Here is a 22291-nt window from a genome sequence, read left to right as displayed (position 1 = left end):
GAGATTTGACCGAACTATGGTCAGCTTTTTCTGAGGTTAAACTGAGAAAGAGATAGACGGTGCAGATCAGATCTATAAACCCTGCATGCATCATTAGCCGTCGATTGCCGCCACGCCCGTTTCTTTTTTACCTTAAAAGGAAAACAACACCGTCCTCTTTTCTGAAAACAAGCCAAATTGGGTTTACTACTGCTCTCTGCTGTCACTTCTGGTGAGACCCAAATTAACCCCCAAAGCTTCAGGTCTGAACCACCAAGGAAGGTAAGCAATTCTCCTGACCTTTATCTGTTATTCGATGTTCATGAGCTATTGTTTATTTGATTGGTCTGTTTATTTCTTATTTGGGGATTTCCGATCTTCACTGAAATCTGGGTACCAAAGCTAGGGTTTCTAGCTCAGTAGTGTTTGCTTAAAATTGGGGACGACGTTCCATATCCTTTTGTTTTTTCATTATTGTATCTGATGAGTGTATAAATTCTTCGATCCGTTGATCAAATACTTTGATTTTTGATGGAGCAATTGATCGAGCAGCTAGCAGCTAGCTATGAGTAAGATATAAAGATTGAGACAATAGAGAAGCTTCCGGCGAGGCAATGACCTTTTCAAAGAGGAGAATTGCCCATGAAAGCCGGAGCGTTATCTGTTCTCGGCGACTCTGAGATTGCTATCATTGTCGATCATCGTCTTTTCTTATACTAACAAGCTCTATGAGCTCTCCGGCTCCGATCCAGGTACTTCACTGTTTAATTCTTTTTGGCTTTCTTCCCCCTGAAAATATTACCAGCACGGAATGACGAGAAATAGAGAGATTGTGTGTGTGTGTGTCCTGTGCATGTGCTAAGACCTTTGTAGATCTTCCACGGTTTCCCGCAGTATGCAACATGTGTTGATCGATGAAGTGTTTTGGTGGGAACATGAATTCTAGTTTGCTTTTCAAAACTCTGAAATTTACACATGCAAGTAGGTACTTGTCAAAAAATAAAATAATTTTTTTATAACCAAAAATAATAATAATAATTTTAGTTATTTTTATAATATATATTAAATATTCTTAGTTGATAAGGTAGTTAAGGATAAGATGAATAACACACTGCTCATACGTTGTTATATCCAGTAGTGTATATGCATACACACATGAGATCCGTACGTGTATCAGATATTTTTAGTGTATATAATTCATGTTTTGCTGTAAATATTTTAATTACTATAGATATTTTCAGTCAATCACGCTATCATATAATTTACACGTTTGTTCAAGGTTTCGGTTACAATTTTCTGACCAGATGGGTAGTATATATACGTAACTGTACGTATATCTTTTTTTTTTGAAAAAGAAACTATATATATTGTAGCAAAATAAGGTGACAACCGGAAGAACACTCGGTGTTGGAAGTAGATTCTCCATGCTTATTCCTATCAAGATTACTAATCACATGACTATCGCTAGAAACAATAAACATAAGCTAAGAAGACTCAACCAAACCAAAAGATTCCAGAAGTAGTCGATACCAACTCGTCGCCAATCTCAAGAAGAAACCGCTCAAATAGCATCACATCCTAAAACTTCTGGCATATTTGTAGAGACAACTGTCCACATTACATTGACACCCAGAATGCACCAACGTTTAAAAAAATCTCTGAAAATGGCATGCAACGACATCGACCCTATCGACGACCTAAACCCTCACTCAAAAGAGGATGGACGATAAAAAAACTTAAAATAAACCTAAGAACAAGAACAAAGAGGTCTAGGCCAAACCAGCCCAAATACACCTAAGACCACCCATCCTAGGCCCAAAGAGCCCAGGCCCACCAAAGAAATCGTAAGAGACAAGCTGCTACTAAAGTTCAACGACATGTTGTCCTCAGTCTGGCCACCACACCACTGCCCCGTCGTGACGGCGAGAGTACCACCTTCAAAGAATCAATCTAGCAACAAAAATTATCAAGCTTTGACCTGGGTTAGTAACCCATATTAGAGATCGACAAAGACTTGTGCTTCCTCATCTCTACAACCACATCGACATAACTCTGACCGCCACAAGGTCCCGAACAACACCTTAAGATCGCCCAACATCCCCGTAAGCAGAAGCCGCTGCAAACCGAACCCAAAAACCACAATTCAGGCCGCACCCGGAGCTGTCGACCTCTCACAATCCACCGCCATCAACCCACCGGAGCAAGGCCACCAACTGACCTCCTTAATTCTCATCTGAAGGCCGCGTCAATGAACGTGCCGTCGGAGGGAAACAATTTTTTTTTTTTCAGAAAACCCTAGAGATCCGGTTTCTTCGGAGCTCAAAGGGACTTTGTGGTGAAAAACTGTACGTATACCATTTGGTATATGGTAGCATGGTTAAAATAATTAAGCTATATAATTTGAGTTTGTCATACTAGGTAAGTGTGAATCTTTTGATGACATGTTACATAGAAGCTTGAAGATATTCAGCTCGGATGTGCATGCATGCTTCAATTGGGAATTCGAAGCTGTCATCATGATCGTGCATTCATTTATAATAACTTGTTTATGTCATGTAATAATGGTTTTGGTTGCAACTTTTATAACATGTGCATGCATGAGAGATACATGGAGGCTGAGAATGTAATGTGTCAACGTAAATATTATGGAATAAGAATTAGTGAGCTTTATGTTTCTTTGTTCTGTTAGGAACGTGTTACAATGACTTTTACCAAAAAAAAAACAAAAGAAAAGGAAATGCCAAAAGAGACATAACCTAGAAGATTTGTGTTGGCATTTGGTGAAGTTACAGTTTAGTTGCTAAAGCTTAGCTACCACCTGCCTCGTGGGCGTCTTCAATGCTGTGGACTGTATCAACCTAGCTTCATGGATCATTTTAATTTGCTCATAGAAAAACAAAGTGTTTTGGAAAAATTATGTGCATAATCATCACATTTGTTTTCTCATTAAATCAAAAAGATTGTTGATTGATAGTTGGTTATGCAAATACATTTTTGTTTTTTTAGAAAACAAAATCGGAACCGAGACGTTAACGTAAGTACTTTTCATAAGAAGTTAAGAACACAACTTTTTTAATATAGAACAAAACAAGTATTTGATTCAACAAATAAGAATCTTATAAAATAATTATGAAAAATAATAACTAATAGGAACTATTATCTGACGCTTGATTGATGACAATGAATTAAAAGGCTTGTAGTTTACAATCACAAAAGCTGGGAAATTGTTGCTTATGTATATATCTTTTCTGATCTTCCGAGGTTTTATACATTTGATTTTCATGCTAAGAGAGTAAATCAACTTCAGTAGATATACTAGTCTCTCTGTTGAGATTTTCCATAAGATTCTGGGAGATCATATTTCTGCTACGCTAACACAAGATGCAAGTGGTCTTTATTAATAAGTCATACGTTTTTTTTTGGCAGATTAACCTAACTTTCATTCATAAACACAATAAGTAAAAACCCAAGAATGGGCCACGATTACAACAACACCAAAACAGGAAAAGAAATACATAAACCAACAAACAACCCCTAACAACATAAACCAAACAACAGCCTCCAAAAGGAGGTTAAAGACTGAGGCAATGTCACCGCCGACACTAGCCGAAACACCCCATAGAGTGATCGTCATATTTCCTGCTGTCTGGAAAATCCAGCCAAACGAAACACCAAGAACACGAGATCCCCATAGATCCAACTTCATAGCCCATAAAAGGGTCTTCCGTCACAACCATGTGACCACCAAACAAAAAGATGCTTGGTGGTATCATAACCAAAGAAAATAAAAAAGGAAATCGGAGGTAAGGAAGGTCAGCCCCAACAACGGTGATCAGACCCGATAAGATAAGCGACAACGCGCTTTTGCCATTGACCGGATGAAAAGAGACAAGCTCCTTCTCCACGACCAAAGAAAACAAAAAAAGAAGAATGGAGGGAGAAAGCTGAGCAGAGCTAGTGGAGCTAGTAAAAGCGTGATGCGGCACCAGAAACATGGTTGATCGGGAGAGAGACCTAATACTGTATAAAAATTGAAAATTTGGAGGAAAACGAAGGAAATAACATAAAACATAAGAATGAAGGAAAATAATAAACAAAGATGGGGAGGAAAAGGATGGATTAGAGAGAGCTGATGAGATCTGAGAGGCTAGAAATTGAGGTTTGTTGGGGGAAAAGCTTAAGGAAAAGCTAGGAAAAACTGCCAATAAACAGACAGGGGAAAGGAAATGGGAGCATCTGAAAGGCATGACATAAGCGACTATTTTAGTTAGTTATCCATAAACTAGATAATTTCTGTAATTAAAAACAGTTTAGTCGTTTGTTTTACTTCTCGATCCCAGTTTTTGCTGCCTATCTAATTACCTTAGTAGACTCAAAAGCGAGCAATGTTAGCTCTATTTAAGTCTAAACTTTCCCTTTCCATTCCAGTCCCAGCTATTGTTGCTTATCAGCAATGGTCTTTCTCTTTTATCTTTCCCTAGACTCCACTACTGATATTTTTTCATTCTGAGCTGAAGTGATCGATTGGCTCTCAGCTCCTACTGTCTACCTTCTCATTCAAGTTCCAAGTGAACAACAATAATCTCTCTAGATAATTGTAGATATCAACTGATCTTTGCTGCTAAAAGAGTCTGCTCGATCAGCTCTGCTTGACCAAATTATGTTCCATGCATCGACTCTACCAGCTAAAGCATGGTCTATGGATTTTCTAGGCCCAGTTTAATGTTTCTGTACATTTAAACAGTGTTGTTTCTATGGTTAAAAATTTGGTGGTCCCTTCAATTTATTGGTTTGAGCTAGGTACTGGTTTTGTGTGCGTTTAGAGTTTGAAGTATATATAAGAAGATATCATTTAACTTTAAGCAATTGAGAACTATACAATTAGATACTCATACAGTTTTTGTTAGCTAGACGTACCCAAATAACATAATTATAGTATAAGTATCAAGAAATCAAATATCGAAAACTATTCGAAGCTGATAAAATTGCACTAACATGCATGTATATAATAACAATTTGAGATATTCTCCATTCCGAAAACAATGGAAAGGTATTCTGAAATTAAAATCAGTACTGGTATTTGCTTAAAGTCTGTTTTCTAATCATCAGTAAATTTAGCTACCTTGCAAATAAATCTACCTCCACATTGAATGCAATGTTGAAGATGCTCTCACAAGACTATGCTAAGTAGAGAAAGATATCACATCAAAATCAATGTAGAGAAAAATTACAATATATGTGATATATGAAATATTTAAAGTATTGGGGCTGTCTTAGATTTCTGCAGATTCATACTTTACTAAAATTTAGTCCAAATTGGAAATGATATTTGCAATATTTAAAGTATTAGGGCTTCTTTAACTAAACTTAGGGCTTCTTTGCCTTGTCTTCAGATCATTGGCTATCAGTTAGGTATATTACCTTGTATGATAAACCTTGCATAAAAGTGTGCAAAAGATTGTCCTTCTATGTACAGATCGAAGGCTATGGGTTCTTGCATCAATATATACCTGTTAAGTGAGATATGCCCTTTATATTTTTTGTTTTCATAAAGAAAAAAGATTATGAAGAAATATGTGCCTTGCATGTTAATTTGCAGTAGTCGGCATTTGCTTTTAATAATAAAAATGTTCAGTTTATGCTATTCCAACGCCGTCGCTCTCATTCATTCATGAAAAAAAGATCAAATATTTATACTTTTTGCTAACTAGAGGACCAAAGTATATAACTTCTGAGCCTGCCTTCCTTGAAAATGATATCATTACGCCATATACAAGCTCCTGAATATAATCTGGACTTCCCCCTGAGAACCAAATATATATTATGAATTCCATAGGTTCCATTTCAAGAAGTTTTCACTTCATTAGTTAAGGATGATGGCATGGGGCTACTCATGTGCAGAGTTTTTTTCCCTTTTGTAATACGTTTACTAACGTGTAATGAAATTGACTAAATTGAACGTGTAATGAAATTGACTAAATTGAGAATAGAGGAATTGATTATAAATGAATTGATTACGATATATGATAATTTTGATGTTACTAATACTTAGGAGAATTTGAATGAAGGTGGGTTTCACATCCTCATCAAGAATCGATTCCCACCAAAATCCCTAAACTAGACCAAAATTCAAGATTAACAATGACTTTTGACCATTGTCTAATATAGTTCTTGACCATTGTCTATCCAACAATTGTCTGATACGCGACTCAGACAATGGCTGGAAAGTATTGTCTGAAAGTAGCACTTTAGACAATGCTCAGTTACAAAATTAGTATTATCTGAATACCAGAAAACATGCAATGCTTATTTATAGAAAACCATTGTATAAAGTTATGTTTTGCAATAGTACAAACTAAGCATTATATTGTTTGAATCATAGAAGACAATGCTTCTTCTCCTTGACTGTTGACTATATGGTCTCCATACAAGGTTTTTTCTTTAAAATCTTTTGTCGTCCAGGTCACTTGACAATGCTTTTTGGTTTTCAAGGTTTGAGACACTATTGTTTGTTTCTTTCCATAGACAATAGTTTTATTTTGGAAATGAATTGGTTTGCCATATTGTCCAAAAAGATTACAAATCCAACAAAACCAATTCAGACCTAAACCAACAACATGCACATACCAATTCATAATATATATATATATATATATATATATAATCAGAATCAAATCCTTATCAAATATAGCTACATTATCTTGCCTAAACATACATAACTAGTACTTATAAACTGTGGTCAGGTTGGTACAAACTTTGTCCATCAGTAATTAGCAAATTGACTATGAGACGATGTGCTTTAGGGGGGAGGGGGCACGAACTCCTCTAATGTTTGCAGGCTCACTGAGTTTCTGCAGATAAAAACAGAGAAACTTTCCATCAATGCCCATATTTTGATGGGGTCATTCAAGCATGATGCATATAAGTGATCACATTAAAACACAAATAAAAAACAGAGGAATGTCATTGTACCAATCAATATTCCAGTATATAGAACAATCATATATAAGAATACAACTTTAACTACAATTAACTAAAAAAAAGGAACAAATGTCAGTTAACTCAGAATCTTCAACGACATTACTATCACATAAACAAACTGACATGCCCGCATATTACACAAATTAGCCAGGTACACATTATATAAATCATACTATATAAGCCGATAATTTTTAGATAGCTTCATAATATCATATCCCAGCTGGGTTTTGATAAGCCGATAATGAATGATCTGTCAAATGCAAGTGATCAGCTTCTTTGGAGAACCTTCATTGACTATATATCTCTTATGATAAACCAACAAAAGTATTAGGTATATATCAGGACCATGGATCACAGATTCAATCAATGAAAAGGGGAATAAGAAAAAAATCAGTTCTTATCTTCTGCTCACAGAGAATAACAGAAATCAACTGTAGAAAATATTCACGAAAACCTAACATTCTCTTTATACTACACTACTACACATAACATCATCAATGTTCAAACGCCATGGAAACCTTTTAACGGCATTTTTCGATGCCATCGTCAAACGTCGTAGAAACCGACGTCATACTTTCACGAACTATTTCACAACGTTTGCCAAATGCCATAGAATTGTTTTTCATGTTAGAACAATAAAGGTTAAACTCTTATCAACATAGATCAAGCACCAACCATAGATAATATATCTATCTACCAAGCAAAGGTTAGAAGATGTTGAGTGATGTCTTCTTGTAAAAGAAAAAAAAAAAGATGAGTCATATCGGAAAAAAAAAGATTTTAAGCAGTAATAAAACTATAGAAACCAACCTAGTCGAGGTTGCATAGTGTCTTTCTTAACCGGCGCTCGGTGATCCAAACCTCTTTTAGCAACCCTAAAACATAAAAACAACAGATAAATGAGACTGCGAAGTATCTTCATTGGTAGGTCTAATAGAAAGTGAGCAAAAAATAATGTAAATAAGAAGACAGGAGTGGTAAACTATTTTTGATATGCAGAAAACAGTTTAAGAACATGATCTTATCAGAAAGTATTTTATTGAACCACAAATACATTTTCTTATGATCCATCCCCAAAGAATAGTGTGGTACCTCTTTCTTAAGCCTTCAGCTAGATACACATGCACCCTTCACATCCTTTGAACTGAAATCTCCCTTCTTCTGTTTCTTAAGCTTAAGAGATTTGATCAATATGTTTAGTTGATTTGTCTTTATATGTTCATCCTCTGTTAACATGAACAAGCTTTCAATTAGAACATACAACTTCTTTGAAGTCTTCAATAAAAAAACATCTTACCCAGGGTTCACAAGCATCTAATTATAAGTTGATAAGAAACAAAGTGAAGCAAACACACCAATATAAGCATCTTACAAAGAAAGGATATACACCAAAACACTATGATAATACTTTGACAAACTTGTAAGGAAATGGATACCTGGAAGTGATGTTTCGTACTCACAAACACAAACACGCATCCTATCCTACAAGAGAATATCATTCATGTAAGCAAAAATTTAATGTAGTAAGACTCTAAGAATATTAAAATGCACCAAATGAAGCATATACAAGCATCTGTGACATAGTTGGCTACATTATCTGAAATTTCCCATGCTTCATCACTATCCAAAACAAAACAGGAAACACATAGCAGAAAAATCATAGCTCACTTCCAATAACTTTAGATAATGAAAATATGAGGATATAATAGCTAATATAAATATGATAATATACCCCTGACGTGGTTTAGAACCCACAACAATAGCAGCAATGTCCTTGATCTTTGTCCTAACAACACTAATCTCGCGATCGTCACTTGCATGGAGCTCCATAACTCTATCTTTGTAGAGTTCAGGTTGGCAAAGAGATTGTTGCTAAAAAGTCAAAACAAAACGACACCGACCCAATACAAACAATACACCATTCACATATGACACTCCCACATAAGCACATAAACAAACACCCTCAAAACAACCAAATCACATCTTATAATGATCAAAGTCCAACCCAATATGTACTATCTCAGTAACCCATGTAATTAGTTCATACATCATAGCAACACAACAATTTGGGGAAAACACAAGACTAAGAAGCATGCAATCCTTTTCAATTCAAGTTCATCGAGTCTAACCCGAAAATGTTGTGGTTGTTTTTCCGGTGCCGGGAGGGCCATAGAACAGCATATGCGGACAATGAAAATCCCAAGAATAATTAATTACACAAATTCCATGAAATAATAGCAACATGGTTGAAGGGTGGGTTTATCTCTGAGGATTTTTGAAGAAATTGACAGTGACTTCGTGAGGTTGAGCCAAGTACGCTGCCCAGATATTCCTGAGCCCAATCCCGTATGTAGATATGTAGACAGAGCTTGTGCTTTTCCCTGCCGCACTGTACGTCAAATATCGAGTTTGTGTTTGTGCTATAAACTCCAAAACGTATGCTCAGCTTTACCTACACCCTCGAAAACCAAATTCATGCTCAAGAATCAAAAATCCTAATCCCAAATCAAAAACCCGAATTCCCAAATCGAAAACATAAAACCCTAATTCAACTCGAAGAATTCTTACCTTTCTGCAACAACCTTGAAGCTGTTGAGACCAGCCATAGCTCACAGAAAAAAGAAGTTTAGCTCGATCTGGGTTTAGCTCTGGGTTGAACGCAATAGAGTGAATACGAGAAAATGGTGGATTGAATTCGAACGAGAGAAAAAGGAGCTCGATCTGGGTGGGTTTTTGAAAAAACGAGAGAAAATGGGAGCTCTAGGTTTAGCTCTGTGTTTCCATTTTAGATCTGGGACATTTCGTTATAGATGGTTTGTAATAGACTAATAGTATAGGCGGGGAAAAACACCTTTTTTTTAGATGGCGCCATCAATTGAGTTAGCTAGAGTTTTTGACAGTATTGCTTAACGTTTGAACATTATTCTCTTTCCACTTAAAAGACAATGTAATTTGAATAAATATAAAGACCAACGTCTATAATACATAGTCTTAAAGTTGTTCAGACAATGTTACATATATATGGAAAAACATTGTCTATGCTCGGCATAAAGACAATGGTTAAAACAAAAACCATTGTTGGAAGCGAAATCTATAACAATGGTAATCATGTACAAGCTGAACCATTGTCTATAATATTTTCAAACAATGGTCACTTTAAAACCAATGTTGTTCTCCATAATTCAAACAATGGTTATTTCAGTAAGCATTGTCTATCTTGTATTGTCTAATCCATATTTTGGCATAGTGCTAACTTGATACCTAAGGAGGGAGGTGGGTATCAGAATCAATTCATCCATCAATTTTTGTTATCTAAATTACCCTAATTTAATTGAGAATATTTCTAAATTGTCCAATCCAAATTGAGAATATATATATATATATATATATCTAAATAGTATTGTTAAAACCTACAAATAAACAACCACATCTATTTTACGGGAGTACTTAAAGTCGGTTATTTTCTTTCTCTAATAATATTATCCAATTTTTTTTATCTTTTATTTACATAATTTATGATTGATAGGTTAAATTTAGTTGAAATTTGTTTTTTTATTGGGTGTTTAAAGAAAAGAAAATTGGTGTGGTGACATTTGTATGTCGTTTTGATGGTAAAATTTGATGTAGCATAGTAGCACTATTGATAAGTAGAGGAAATAAGTGACTTCATAGATATATAGAGGGATTTCAGTTATCAAATTAATTTTAATTCTGATTCTGATGGTAAGTAAATAACATTAATCATAATTAGTATTGTTTATATTTTAATTCCATATTGTAAGTAAATAGTTCAATAGAATTGAAATCTCTACATCTAAATCCATTTCATCTCTCATTCCTAATGAATTCTATTCCTAATGAGTTTTATTCCAAGTTAGTAAACGTGCCAGGATTTGAGAAGAACAGTGACCTCGTGCAATGACGGAGTCAGGATTTGATGTTGGGGTGGGCTTGAAATTTTTGTGTGTTTATAGAAGTGATGAGAAAACTTATTGTTGTCAATATATATGCATAAGAAAATGTAAAATTTATTAGCACCCAAACAAACTATGTATTGAGATGCAAAAATATAAATCCATAATTTTTAGAGATAATCAATGGAAAGCATGTGAATGAATTTAGATAATTTATAATGATTGAAAAAGTCTGGAAAAGAAAGAAAAATATTTTAAAGAGGTTGGATGATTGATTTCCTGTAGAAATAGAAGGGAAAAAATAGAGGAAAAGAAATTGGTGGCAATAAGATTCGAACCTAGGTGGTCACGGAGTAAGGCTAAGCACTTACCAAGTCCGCTAAACCCTAAAACCATTGAAGGAATAAAAGACATCTTGATCAAGCACTTTAGTAACAAGAAGAAAATCTTCTAAACTATACCTCACTGAATACACTCACAGAATGGAGCTGTTTACCTTGTGTAAATCGTAGTTAGTTCATGGACATTCAACTGGTATATATAGTGGCCTAAACGCAGCTCAATTTCATCCCATAACAAAACAGAGTTGTACTCAATGTATACCAGCCTATAGATTCATAGTTTATCACATATATTTCATATCAATCTGGTTAATCGAATCAACAAGTTTTCTACTTCTATTGAGAGACATAAACCTCAAAAAGATCAGAATTAAGTTTATATTTACAATTCTACTGTTTTGTATTTGAATTCAATCACAACTCATGTATGCCGAGCCATTAAGATAATGAAGAGTCCATTATTTTTCCAACATTCTCCCACTTGGACCAAATTATCTAAATGCAAAACTTTAGCATGATAATCAAACACTAACAATAACTAAAGTGCGCGGTGAGATGTAAGAGCAACTCATAACTTGTCCAGCTTGGTCAATATATTATAATTCATGCTGAATCTAAGACTGAATTTAATCAGAAGACTAAAACAATTGAAGATCACCAACAACAATCATAATATACCACATAAGCTCAATGATAAACAGAAGAACAATAATTTTTATGTCTACCTCTTCATTCCTTTGTTCTATGTAAGTCCTCTCCATGACTTGAATAAAATCCAAATCCTCACAGTAAGCATAATGAAAGAACTTGTAGCTCACTATCATCTGCAAAAAGGTTCTATGTACAACACACATAAATAAGTCTGTAATGATAATAAAACATGATTTGAAAATATGAATCTATTTATAACTCATGAAAAAATACAAAAGAAAAGATATGAATAATGTCTAACTGTAAAGAACTAAAACTTCTAAAAATTTAAGAAGGTGACTCCCACTGAATTCAAGCATCCAACTTTGATAAAATTCCCAGATTTTTGACATGTTTATGGAAACAAGCAACTGGTAAAGCCTTAGTAAAAGGATATGCAAGTTGTGCTTCTGTATTGATATTATGGACATCAATTTCATCTTCTTTGATTTTCTGTCTCACACCATAATACTTCAAATCTATATGTTTAGAATTGCTTGACCTTTTGTTGTTCCTAGCAAAATAGACAGATGTTTCATTGTCACAGTAGATCTTAGTTGGTATGGAAACTAAGAACTTGAGTGCATCTGTTTGAACCAAAAAAATTCTTATCCACAGACCTTCACACACTCCCTCATAGACTATAATGTATTCTGCCTGCATGGTGGAGGTGCAGTTTATCCTTTGCTTCATGGTTTTCCATGCCACAACACCACCAGCTAACATGAATACATAACCACATGTGCATTTATTAGAGCTAGGAAAATTACCTGCAAAATCTGAATCAGTGTATCCAAGCATTTCAAGATTTTCTACATTCCTGTAAACAAGCATGTGAGACTTAGTTCTCTGTAAATATCTAAGGATCTTTTTCCCTGTAACCCAATGTCTTGACTCGGATTAGATTGAAACCTTGAGAGAATTCCAACAGCAAAAGATAGATCTGGCCTGGTACATACTTGTGCATACATTAAACTTCCTATAAGACTTGCATACGGTTTGTTTCCTATGCTACTGTCACCTTCACTCTTCCCCCCATTTTTAGACGTTTTAGTAAGTTTATCTCCCTTAGACACGGGGACTGAACCTTCAGAACAAGAGTCCATATTAAATCTCTTGAGAACCTTACCAATGTAAGCATTCTGAGATAGTCCTAACAAGCATTGCTTTCTGTCTTGTTTTATTTCAATCCCTAAAATAAAATATGCTTCACCAAGGTCCTTCATATCAAAATTATTAGATAAGAAGGCTTTAGTTGCCTTTAGTAGCTTCATATCAGTACTAGCTAGGAGAATATCATCAACATATACTATCAAATAGATATAATTCTTCCCAATAATCGTAAGGTATACACATTCATCTACAATATTTTCTGTAAAACCAAAAGATGAAATCACTAAATCAAACTTTTTATACCATTGCCAGGAAACTTGTTTGAGTCCATAAATTGATTTTTGTAGTTTGCATATGTAATTTTCTTTTCCAGTTTCGATAAAACCCTTTGTTTGTTGCATATAGATATTTTCATCTAACTCTCCATTTAAAAATGCAGTCTTAGCATCCATTTGATGAAGTTCCATGTTAAAATGAGCTACAAGAGCCATGATAATTCTGAATGAATCTTTAGTGGATACATGAGAGAAAGTTTGAGTGTAATATATACCTTCTTTCTGGGTGAAACCTTTAGCTATTAATCTAGCTTTATGTCTTTCAACATTTATATGTTCATCTCTTTTTGTTTTAAAAACTCATTTACATCCTATAGGTTTATGCCGAGAATTTGGCTAGACTAATTCCCAAACCGAATTTTTTCTCATGGAATTTAGTTCAGCTTCCATAGCTTCTAGCCATTTTTATGAATTTGAGCTTTCAATGGCTTATCTATAGGTATTGGGATCATTATCTTCTGCAAGCATTTCATCTAATTCATGTAAATATACATAATAGTCACTGTTTTCACCAAAAATGGGTTTTCTTTGCCTTTGGGATCTTCTAAGTTAGGGTTCAACTATCTCAGGTTGTTATATGTCTATGTTTTGAGGTTCTTCTTGCTGTACTGGATTGACTTCAGGTTTAGGAACAAGATTTGTATCTGAATCTTGATCATTTGGCTGAATTAAAAGGTCCACAAATATCAGTATGTATTAGTTCTAAGAGTTTTTAGCCTCTTACTGCAGTTTTATTGTTTTTATTTGCCAATTTTCCCTTATAACATTCGATGAAGTCTTTTAGATCACTGAAGTTCAGCTCATGTAATATTTTATTCTTGATTAGTGTTTTAAGTCTCTCTTTAGAAATGTGTCTTAATCTTCTGTGCCAAAGGTAAGCATATTTGTTGTTGAATAAAGTTCTTTTATTTCCAATTACTGTATTGGTTCTTAGTGTGTCTTCATTGTTTTCAATTAACATGATTTCTGGTTTTGCAATAGAACAATTTAACTGCAAATAATTACCACTGAAAACACCATAGCCAAGTAAACTTAAACCATGAAAAAAAATTATTCCATAATTGTCAATGACTAGCATGCAACCTAACTTAACGAGTAAAGAAACTGAAAACAAATTCCTTTTAAGAGAAGGAATATAATAAACACTATCTAAACATAAAAATCTTCCAAATCTTAAGTCTAATTTGAGAGTTCCGATGACTTTTACGGCTACTTGCATGCTGTTTCCAACGCACACTGTATTCTCATCACTCCTTGGTGCCCTACTTTTTGTCAAACCCTGCAATGAATTGGTTATATGAATTGGCGATCCTGAATCCAACCAGTAGGTATGTGGTTCAACATTTATGAAATTTACTTCTAGAGAAAAAGCAGTTTTATCAAACAAAGACACAATATTAATACCAAAAGTAGTACTTAAATCAATAGAAGATGTATGAGAAACTTTACCCTTCTTGGCCAACCATTTCTTGAAGCCCTCACACTGCTTCTTTATGTGACCAAACCTTTTGCAGAAGAAACACTTTGCTTTTTGCAACTTGCTATCTCCTGGCTTCAGTGCTGCTGCCTTTGCAATTTTCTTCTTGGGTTTGAGATTAAATTTCTTCTTCTCCTTAGCTTTCTCCACCACATTGATTGAGGTAGCAGGTCCACTTTCCTTCCTCATCCTGTCTTGTTCATCAACGCAGATGGAAATCAGCTCATCCACTACCCTTTCTCCTTGTTTGCATTGTAATTGCTCCTCAAGTTCCCATATACAGCCGGAAGAGACTCCAGGACTATGTGCACCACTTGAGCATTACTCACTCCCATGTCCAGCTCCCTGAGTTGGTTGTTGATGTTGATCAGTTGCATGATGTGAGTTCTCACACTTCTAGTTCCATCAAACTTCAAGTCATATAATTTCTTAGAGAGCCTTGCAACTTCTGCCTTATTTCTTTCCTTGAATGTCTGAGCAATGGCTTCCATGTAATCAATAGCATACACAGCCTCTTCAATGCATCCTCTTACAGTATCTAAGAGTGTGTTTCTTATCACATATTTTGCCATGCGATTTTCCTTGTGCCAATCTTTGTAAATATGCCTCTCTTCCCTGTTATTGTCTTTATCTAGCTCTTGAGGGACCTCATCAATCAAGCACTGGTCCATATTTTGGTGCATGGACATATAGAATCCCACTTGGAATCTCCATTTCTTGTAGTTCAATCCTCCATTGAGCATAGTGATTTGTCCCAGATGGACAACATCTTCACCTAATCAATCATAAATTTCAAAATGCACATGAGTTTCAAAAACATGCTTATATGTAAATGTGTGTACTGTAGATATGTTATATGGTATGTAGTTAAACATTCAAGTTTAAAATCAGAAGCATATATGTAGTCCCATAAACTGAAATTATATTAGATAACACTTTTAATAGCATAAAATCCAATATATATATCATCTAAATCTTTGGATAGAGAAAAGTCTCAACAGAAACAAGTTTTAGTTTCATATAGTGCACTGCATATTGCTTTTAATAGTTACATAGGAAAACATCTCTTTGGAGACCAACATACCATGTATTTTTAACAAGCAATATCACAAAATTGATCCAAAGTTTATCAGCAAAACCAGATAACATTAAAGATTACTTTGTGTAATATAATTAATGGTATTAAAGTTTTCCTGGAATCAAACGAAATTACTATAGCAAAAACAACCAAAATTCATCATAAAACATAGATCTTTAAAACTGAAAACTTAATTAGGGGAGAGCTGCAGCAATCGATGCTTTATATAGAAAATAGGTTGTTTGGATTTCAATCTTGATTAAAATATATAATCTATCTTGATCAAAAAATTGAATTGAAACTTTAGAAACGAAACACAATTAGATTGATCAAGCTGTAGATTTGATTATAGTTTCAAAATTGAAACTTCATACCTCAACAGTTGCTGTAAAAAGGGGTCAGCGGAAGCAAAATACAAGTACAATACAATCTAAAAACGAAAGAAAAGGAAAACTGAGATAAAAAAATGAATCATGCAGAAAAAGCTGTTAAAGCTGTTAAAGTATTTTTATTCTAAAAGATGTATCTTGTGGTTTTATTAAGGTAACGGGTTGACTCGATAAAACTAATGTGATGGGCCTATTATGAAACCAGATCCTTTTAGCCCATAATTGAAAAAAATAAATTCCAGCAAGGTTTTAGTTTAAACATTGTATATTGATTCATGTTCTTGTGAAAAAAGCTCATGAGAGCTCTGATACCATATGTTATAACAAACTGAAAGTACAACACCTGTAGTTAGATCGTTTCACAGATATATGAACACAAAACACCAAAGATTAAACCAAAACATGAACTGAAGATAAGAGTATTAAGAGTTTATCATCAACAATAGCCATTGAAGGAATAAAAGACATCTCGATCAAGCACTTTAGTAACAAGAAGAAAATCTTCTAAACTATACCTCACTGAATACACTCACAGAATGTGGCTGTTTACCTTGTGTAAATCGTGGTTAGTTCAGGGACATTCAACTGGTATATATAGTGGCCTAAACGGAGCTCAATTTCATCCCATAACAAAACTAAGTTGTACTCAATGTATACCAGCCTATAGATTCATAGTTTATCACATATATTTCATATCAATCTGGTTAATCGAATCAACAAGTTTTCTACTTCTATTGAGAGACATAAACCTCAAAAAGATCAGAATTAAGTTTATATTTACAATTTTACTGTTTTGTATTTGAATTCAATCACAACTCATGTATGCAGAGCCATTAAGATAATGAAGAGTCCATTATTTTTCCAACATGAATTGCTCCAACCCTAGAATTCAAGTAGTTTTATATGGTTGATGTGGATGTGTGTAAGAGAGACACCCTTTAACATCAGAGTCAATTGTTCAGTACCCATTGAGGAACAACACAAATTAGGGTGCCTAAGTGAACCGTCGAAATTCTCACTATCGTAGCAGACTAGCAGGGGGCTGGGGACATGCATGTAACAACACAACAAAGTCTACAGAGAAATAACGGCCACATATGGTAAATGAATTTACTGAAAGAATTTTAAATTTAAAAATCAAACCGACGTAGACGGTGGAGATTTTAATAGAAGTACACCGAGTGCATTAAGCTCTGTCTGATGTGTCTAAGCTGATTCCCTTGTTCTTCCCGGGCCAAAATAGAGAAAGCAGAGTTAGATGTCCTTGCCCTTATTACCATAAAAGGGAAAGAATAATTTCCATTCTTGTGCAACCGAAGAAACCTTAAATACTCTTCACCTCCTTCGGCTTTAGGTTCCTCAACACCCGAGAGAGTTAACAAATCAAATGAGGAAAATATTTTCCACTGATATTAGACTCTGATAATCTAAGTATGTTTCTGTTTTTCCTAATCGGTTTTAATGTGTTCTTTGATGTAATTCATGAGCTAGCTGAGCATATGTGCTGTATGTGGTGGGGGGTTTATTTCTCTGAGGTTTTAGATCTGGATTCTAGGGTTTTTAGCTCAGTAAGTGATGTTTGAAATTGGCGGAAAATGTTGATTAGTGGGTTGGTTTGATTTTTTATGAATCAAGTTGCAGGCTTGCTAGCTTTCTAGGATGAAGCCGACAAGGGAGAAGATAAAGATCAGAAAAATCGACAACTTGCCAGCGAGGCAGGTGACGTTTTCGAAGAGGAGAAGAGGGTTTTTGAAGAAAGCTGCAGAGCTTTCTGTTCTCTGCGACTGTGAGTATGCTGTCATCATTTTCTCTGCTACCGGAAAGCTCTTCCAGTCCTCTAGCTCCAAGTAACCCTCCATCTTATACTTCTTATTTGGACTACTTTTTCTTTAAACTATGAAGCAATATAAAACTTGTAACATGGTGCTAGAAAGGAGAGAGAGGTGGTATTTATATATAATCAAGAAGGATGTTTTTCTGGAATTCCATGGTTTCCAGTTTCTAGCAGTACGTCAAATATAAAATATTGTAGACACGAATACATGATAGACACACTAATTAAATATTAATTTTAATATATATAATGTATACATATGTATTTTTCCTTAATCTATTTAAGAAGAAGAAGTAGAGCTCTTGTTATTAATTTTAATTATCTTATACGGCCGAGATTAAAACAAGAAACTAATGTACACCGTTACTAACATACACATCTACACATGATTCTTTTTAGTCCACATGTCTATCACAATCCCACACTCTCGCGGTAACTTTTATGTTTTCTATCTAAAACTCTAATAGGTGGCCATCACCAGAATTGCAGAACTCATTCAAGCTCATCAAATTCTCTCACCAGTCACCACCATAACCATCCATCACCAGATTCAATTCATCTTGTTCCTTGATCGATTTAGGGTTTAGGTTCAATTCATTTCTCACCAGAATGACCAGATCCGCCATAACCACCTATCACCAGATCCAGCATAACCCATTTGATAGATCTTCAAAATAACACAAGTGAAGAACCTAGAATCGATTCAATTGTTTAAATGGTCTGAGAGAGAGAGAGAGAGAGACGCAAAGAATAGGGAGGTGGACGATGTGATTGTGCGGCTTTGAGAGCTAGTCACCGTGTCCAAAACTTATCAGTCAACGTGTCCAAAATTTACCGAAACAGAACACGCGTATTCTATCGTATCCGGACATATTTGGTCGTATTGTGTCCTTGTCCGTGTCGGACATGTGATACGCGAACTTTTCAACGTGTCTATGCTACTTACCTAGTACATGCATCAATACGATTGCATTTTGACAAATGTTGCCGCTGCTTGCCAACACATGCAATTGCTAACATGTGGTGAGTATATTTGGAATTCATTTCAATGTAGTATGATATTTATATATTTACAAAATTGCTACTAACTACACTATATTTGAGCTTTGTAACCCTTTGCCACTTTGGATTGGGGTGCCAACTGCCAATTATATATTTGATATTTGTAACCCTAAACTATTAGCAGATAGCAACACTAAATGAAGACGATATACATACCTCATAAAACGGCAACTAGCAAATCGTCAGCACATTAGGGCATTGCATGGCCCTCAATTCCCCTCATGATTTTTCAATGAATTTTTTTCTCCCAAATTTATTTTCTCACAAGCTTTCTTGATTTGGATAAATCAGCCCCATCACTTGATTAATTAGATCACTAATTGGTGGTCTCGACTCTCCCTTTAATTAACTTGGGTTAATGGGCAGCTTGTTTTTTGTTAATTAATCCAGCCCATGGTGTTATGTCTAATTTGCCAAAATTTAGAAGTAACAAAAGCAGTGCCTCTTCCAAAGCAGTACGCGTCTCTGCCAAGGCACAATATATGTTTTGATCTGCGTAACTAAAACAGTGTATCTACCAATGCATAGCTCAATAGAGCCTTTTGCAGCATCTAATTACTACATAGTTCAGGGTCCCAATTGACTTAAAGTTTAATTATTTGGTATTTAGTTGGTTTTGTTGGCATGCATTTTCATATAGTTTAACTCGTTAGTTGTATTTTTTTATTTTTTGAAGTTGGGTATAGAAAGAAAAGCTACATAATATCAACATTGTATAAATCAGGACCACTATAATCATGAAACACACCTGTGTGTATGTTTGCAATATATGCACCTACAAGTTCAAAAGATCGGGCATGCAAAAATAATTTAACTAATTTATTTTGTTTTATCAAGTACCAAGGATGTCATTGCAAGGTACATAGAGCACAATGAAAATGTGGAGAAGTTGGAGCTGCCATCTCTCAAGCTCCAGGTAATTATTAATTAAATTGATTCCATTAGTTAAAGATTCTTTGAAAAGAAGTCAATTAGTTGATTATATAGTGTTTAGGTTCTAGAGCTTCAATATTCTTTTAAGGCTATATATCATTGCTAGCAAGTAGCAAGAGGTCAAATGTAGACTTCCTCGTGTTTTAAGCTTTGGAATCTAAGTGATAAGGGCAATGTCAGTATTGGCGTCAAGAAAAAGAGTAAACTAGGGCATTCATATTACTGTGAAGGCACCATTAATCTATCTGCCGGCCGGTCATGGTTGTTATCATTTTGTTTATTTCTCTTTGTTGATTGCTAAGCATTTACCCTTTACAGGGGGTAGCTATGTATATTATGAAATTGATAGTTTATCTCTGTTTCTCATTTAGCCTGATCGCATCAAGTTAAGTAAGGAACTTGCAGACAAGAGCCGCATACTAAGGTAATTAGTTAATGTAAAGAAATTCATAAGATGTCTGCTGGCTAGAACGAACATATGGCAATTGAGCTGAATGCCTTTCGCGTGAAACAGGCAGATGAATGGTGAGGATCTGGAAGGGCTGAATATAGACGAGTTGCAGATATTGGAGAAAGACATTAAAGGAGGACTTAGCCGTCTCCTTCGTTCCAAGGTTTATCTTATTAAATTACTTCTCCAAAGCATGGCTCTAATTTTGGATTATATATGTATATATAAACATGTAATTATGTATACATTGATGTTATAACGTCAATACATCATAATGAAGAAATCCATTCATTGCAGGAAGATAGGACCATGAGTGAGATTCTGGCGCTTGAAGCAAAGGTGAGCAAGTTATTTAACGTAATGTGGTAGATATGTGCTCTATGTATTTTTAAGGACGTCAAAAGTATATATATAGTTCAACTAGATGAATGTTTGAGTTTTGCAATTTACAGTTTTAGGTATTAATTAGCTTCTATATATATATGCATAATTTTTGTTAATTTTTTTTTTTGGTATTTAATTGCAGGGAGCTGAGTTGTTGGAAGCAAACAATCAGTTAAGGCAGAGGGTAAACAACTATGTACCACCCTTGTTTATTATTTTCCGTTAGGGTCAGGTTGGGGATTTCTTTACTAATTACCATTATGTACGTGAATATAGAGTTTTGCATTAATCACATACAGATAGGGATGTTCTCCGTTGCAAATGGAAATATAGCTGGTGTAATCGCCTTGGAGTCGGATACCTCAACGACAGAAGAAAGTTTGTCATCGGAATCCGGCACAAATGCCAGCAACTGTTGTGCTAATAGTTCTTCCCCGGATGATGACTCTGGTGACGAAACTTTATGTCTCAAACTTGGGTGAGCTCGCTCGCTTCCTGTGTTACTTTTTGCTTCAGTGTGCATGCATCTTCATAATATTTCGAATCTTATCTGATTGAAATCTGTTCTGCAATCACTTTTTGCATTATTCATAAAATTTCAGGCTTCCTTATTGTGGCTGACTGGCCTGAAATGGGAAGATCCAAAAGGTGAAAGTATTCTTGCATGGCATTTATAATAAAATGTACTACTTTAAGATGCTATGCACGATATTTGTATGTATGTGTGTATGTCTTTGTTACATTGGTGCGTGTAAAATCGGGAGGCATGGCTTGTAGTGTGTGACTTGCCAAACTCTAACCTAGGGGTGGGCATAAAAAACGGAAATCCCGATCCCGTCCCGATTCCTAATAGTGGGACGGGACGTGGGACGAATAATTTCTATCCCGCTTCGTCCCGTTCCGTCCTACCTTTAATAAAAACTTAAAAATTCTTATATATTTGTATTAAAATGAAACTAATTTATGTTCTTAATAACTCCAAAATTATTTCAACTCAAATAATAATGCTAAATTATAATATTTTGAACATAATATGCATTTTTTTATATTAAAATTTCATTATTAAATATTACTTTGTTAATGAAAAAGTAAAAATATAGGTTTTTATTTAACTTCATAGGAAGTTGGGATTTGTCCCGTCCCGTCCCAACCGGGATTAATCCCGAGTGGAATGCATTCTTAAAAACCCTCGTCCCGTCCCGATTCAAAAGAGTGGGACGGGACGTGGGATGAGCCCCGTCCCGTCTCATCCCGTCCCGTGCCTACCCCTACTCTAACCCGAGCCCATTATCTGTGCAACTATGTTGACTGTTTATGGTATGTAAAATTT

General features: G+C 34.9%; 1 protein-coding gene across 4 annotated transcripts; it reads left to right on the top strand.

Annotated features, from left to right (window-relative positions):
* Positions 1-122: 122 nt before the first annotated feature.
* Positions 123-21756, top strand: LOC126793343 (MADS-box protein SVP-like). 4 transcript variants are annotated; one of them, XM_050519835.1, is made up of 10 exons: positions 172-261; positions 532-731; positions 17939-18144; positions 20031-20109; positions 20498-20550; positions 20641-20740; positions 20875-20916; positions 21104-21145; positions 21261-21439; positions 21564-21756. In XM_050519835.1, the coding sequence occupies exons 3-10, from the start codon at positions 17957-17959 to the stop codon at positions 21580-21582; spliced, it is 702 nt and encodes a 233-aa protein (XP_050375792.1). In that variant the 5' UTR covers positions 172-261; positions 532-731; positions 17939-17956; the 3' UTR covers positions 21583-21756. The 4 variants fall into 4 exon arrangements, with proteins under 4 accessions (XP_050375790.1, XP_050375791.1, XP_050375792.1 ...); XM_050519832.1 differs by having other exon boundaries at positions 17933-18144; XM_050519833.1 differs by lacking the exon at positions 532-731 and having other exon boundaries at positions 123-261; positions 17933-18144.
* The last annotated feature ends 535 nt before the right edge of the window (positions 21757-22291 follow it).

This window comes from Argentina anserina, chromosome 5, assembly GCF_933775445.1.
Source record: "Argentina anserina chromosome 5, drPotAnse1.1, whole genome shotgun sequence".
NCBI classification, from domain to species: domain Eukaryota; kingdom Viridiplantae; phylum Streptophyta; class Magnoliopsida; order Rosales; family Rosaceae; genus Argentina; species Argentina anserina.
Note: the sequence above shows the minus strand (reverse complement) of the source record. Positions and strands in the feature narration are given on the sequence as shown.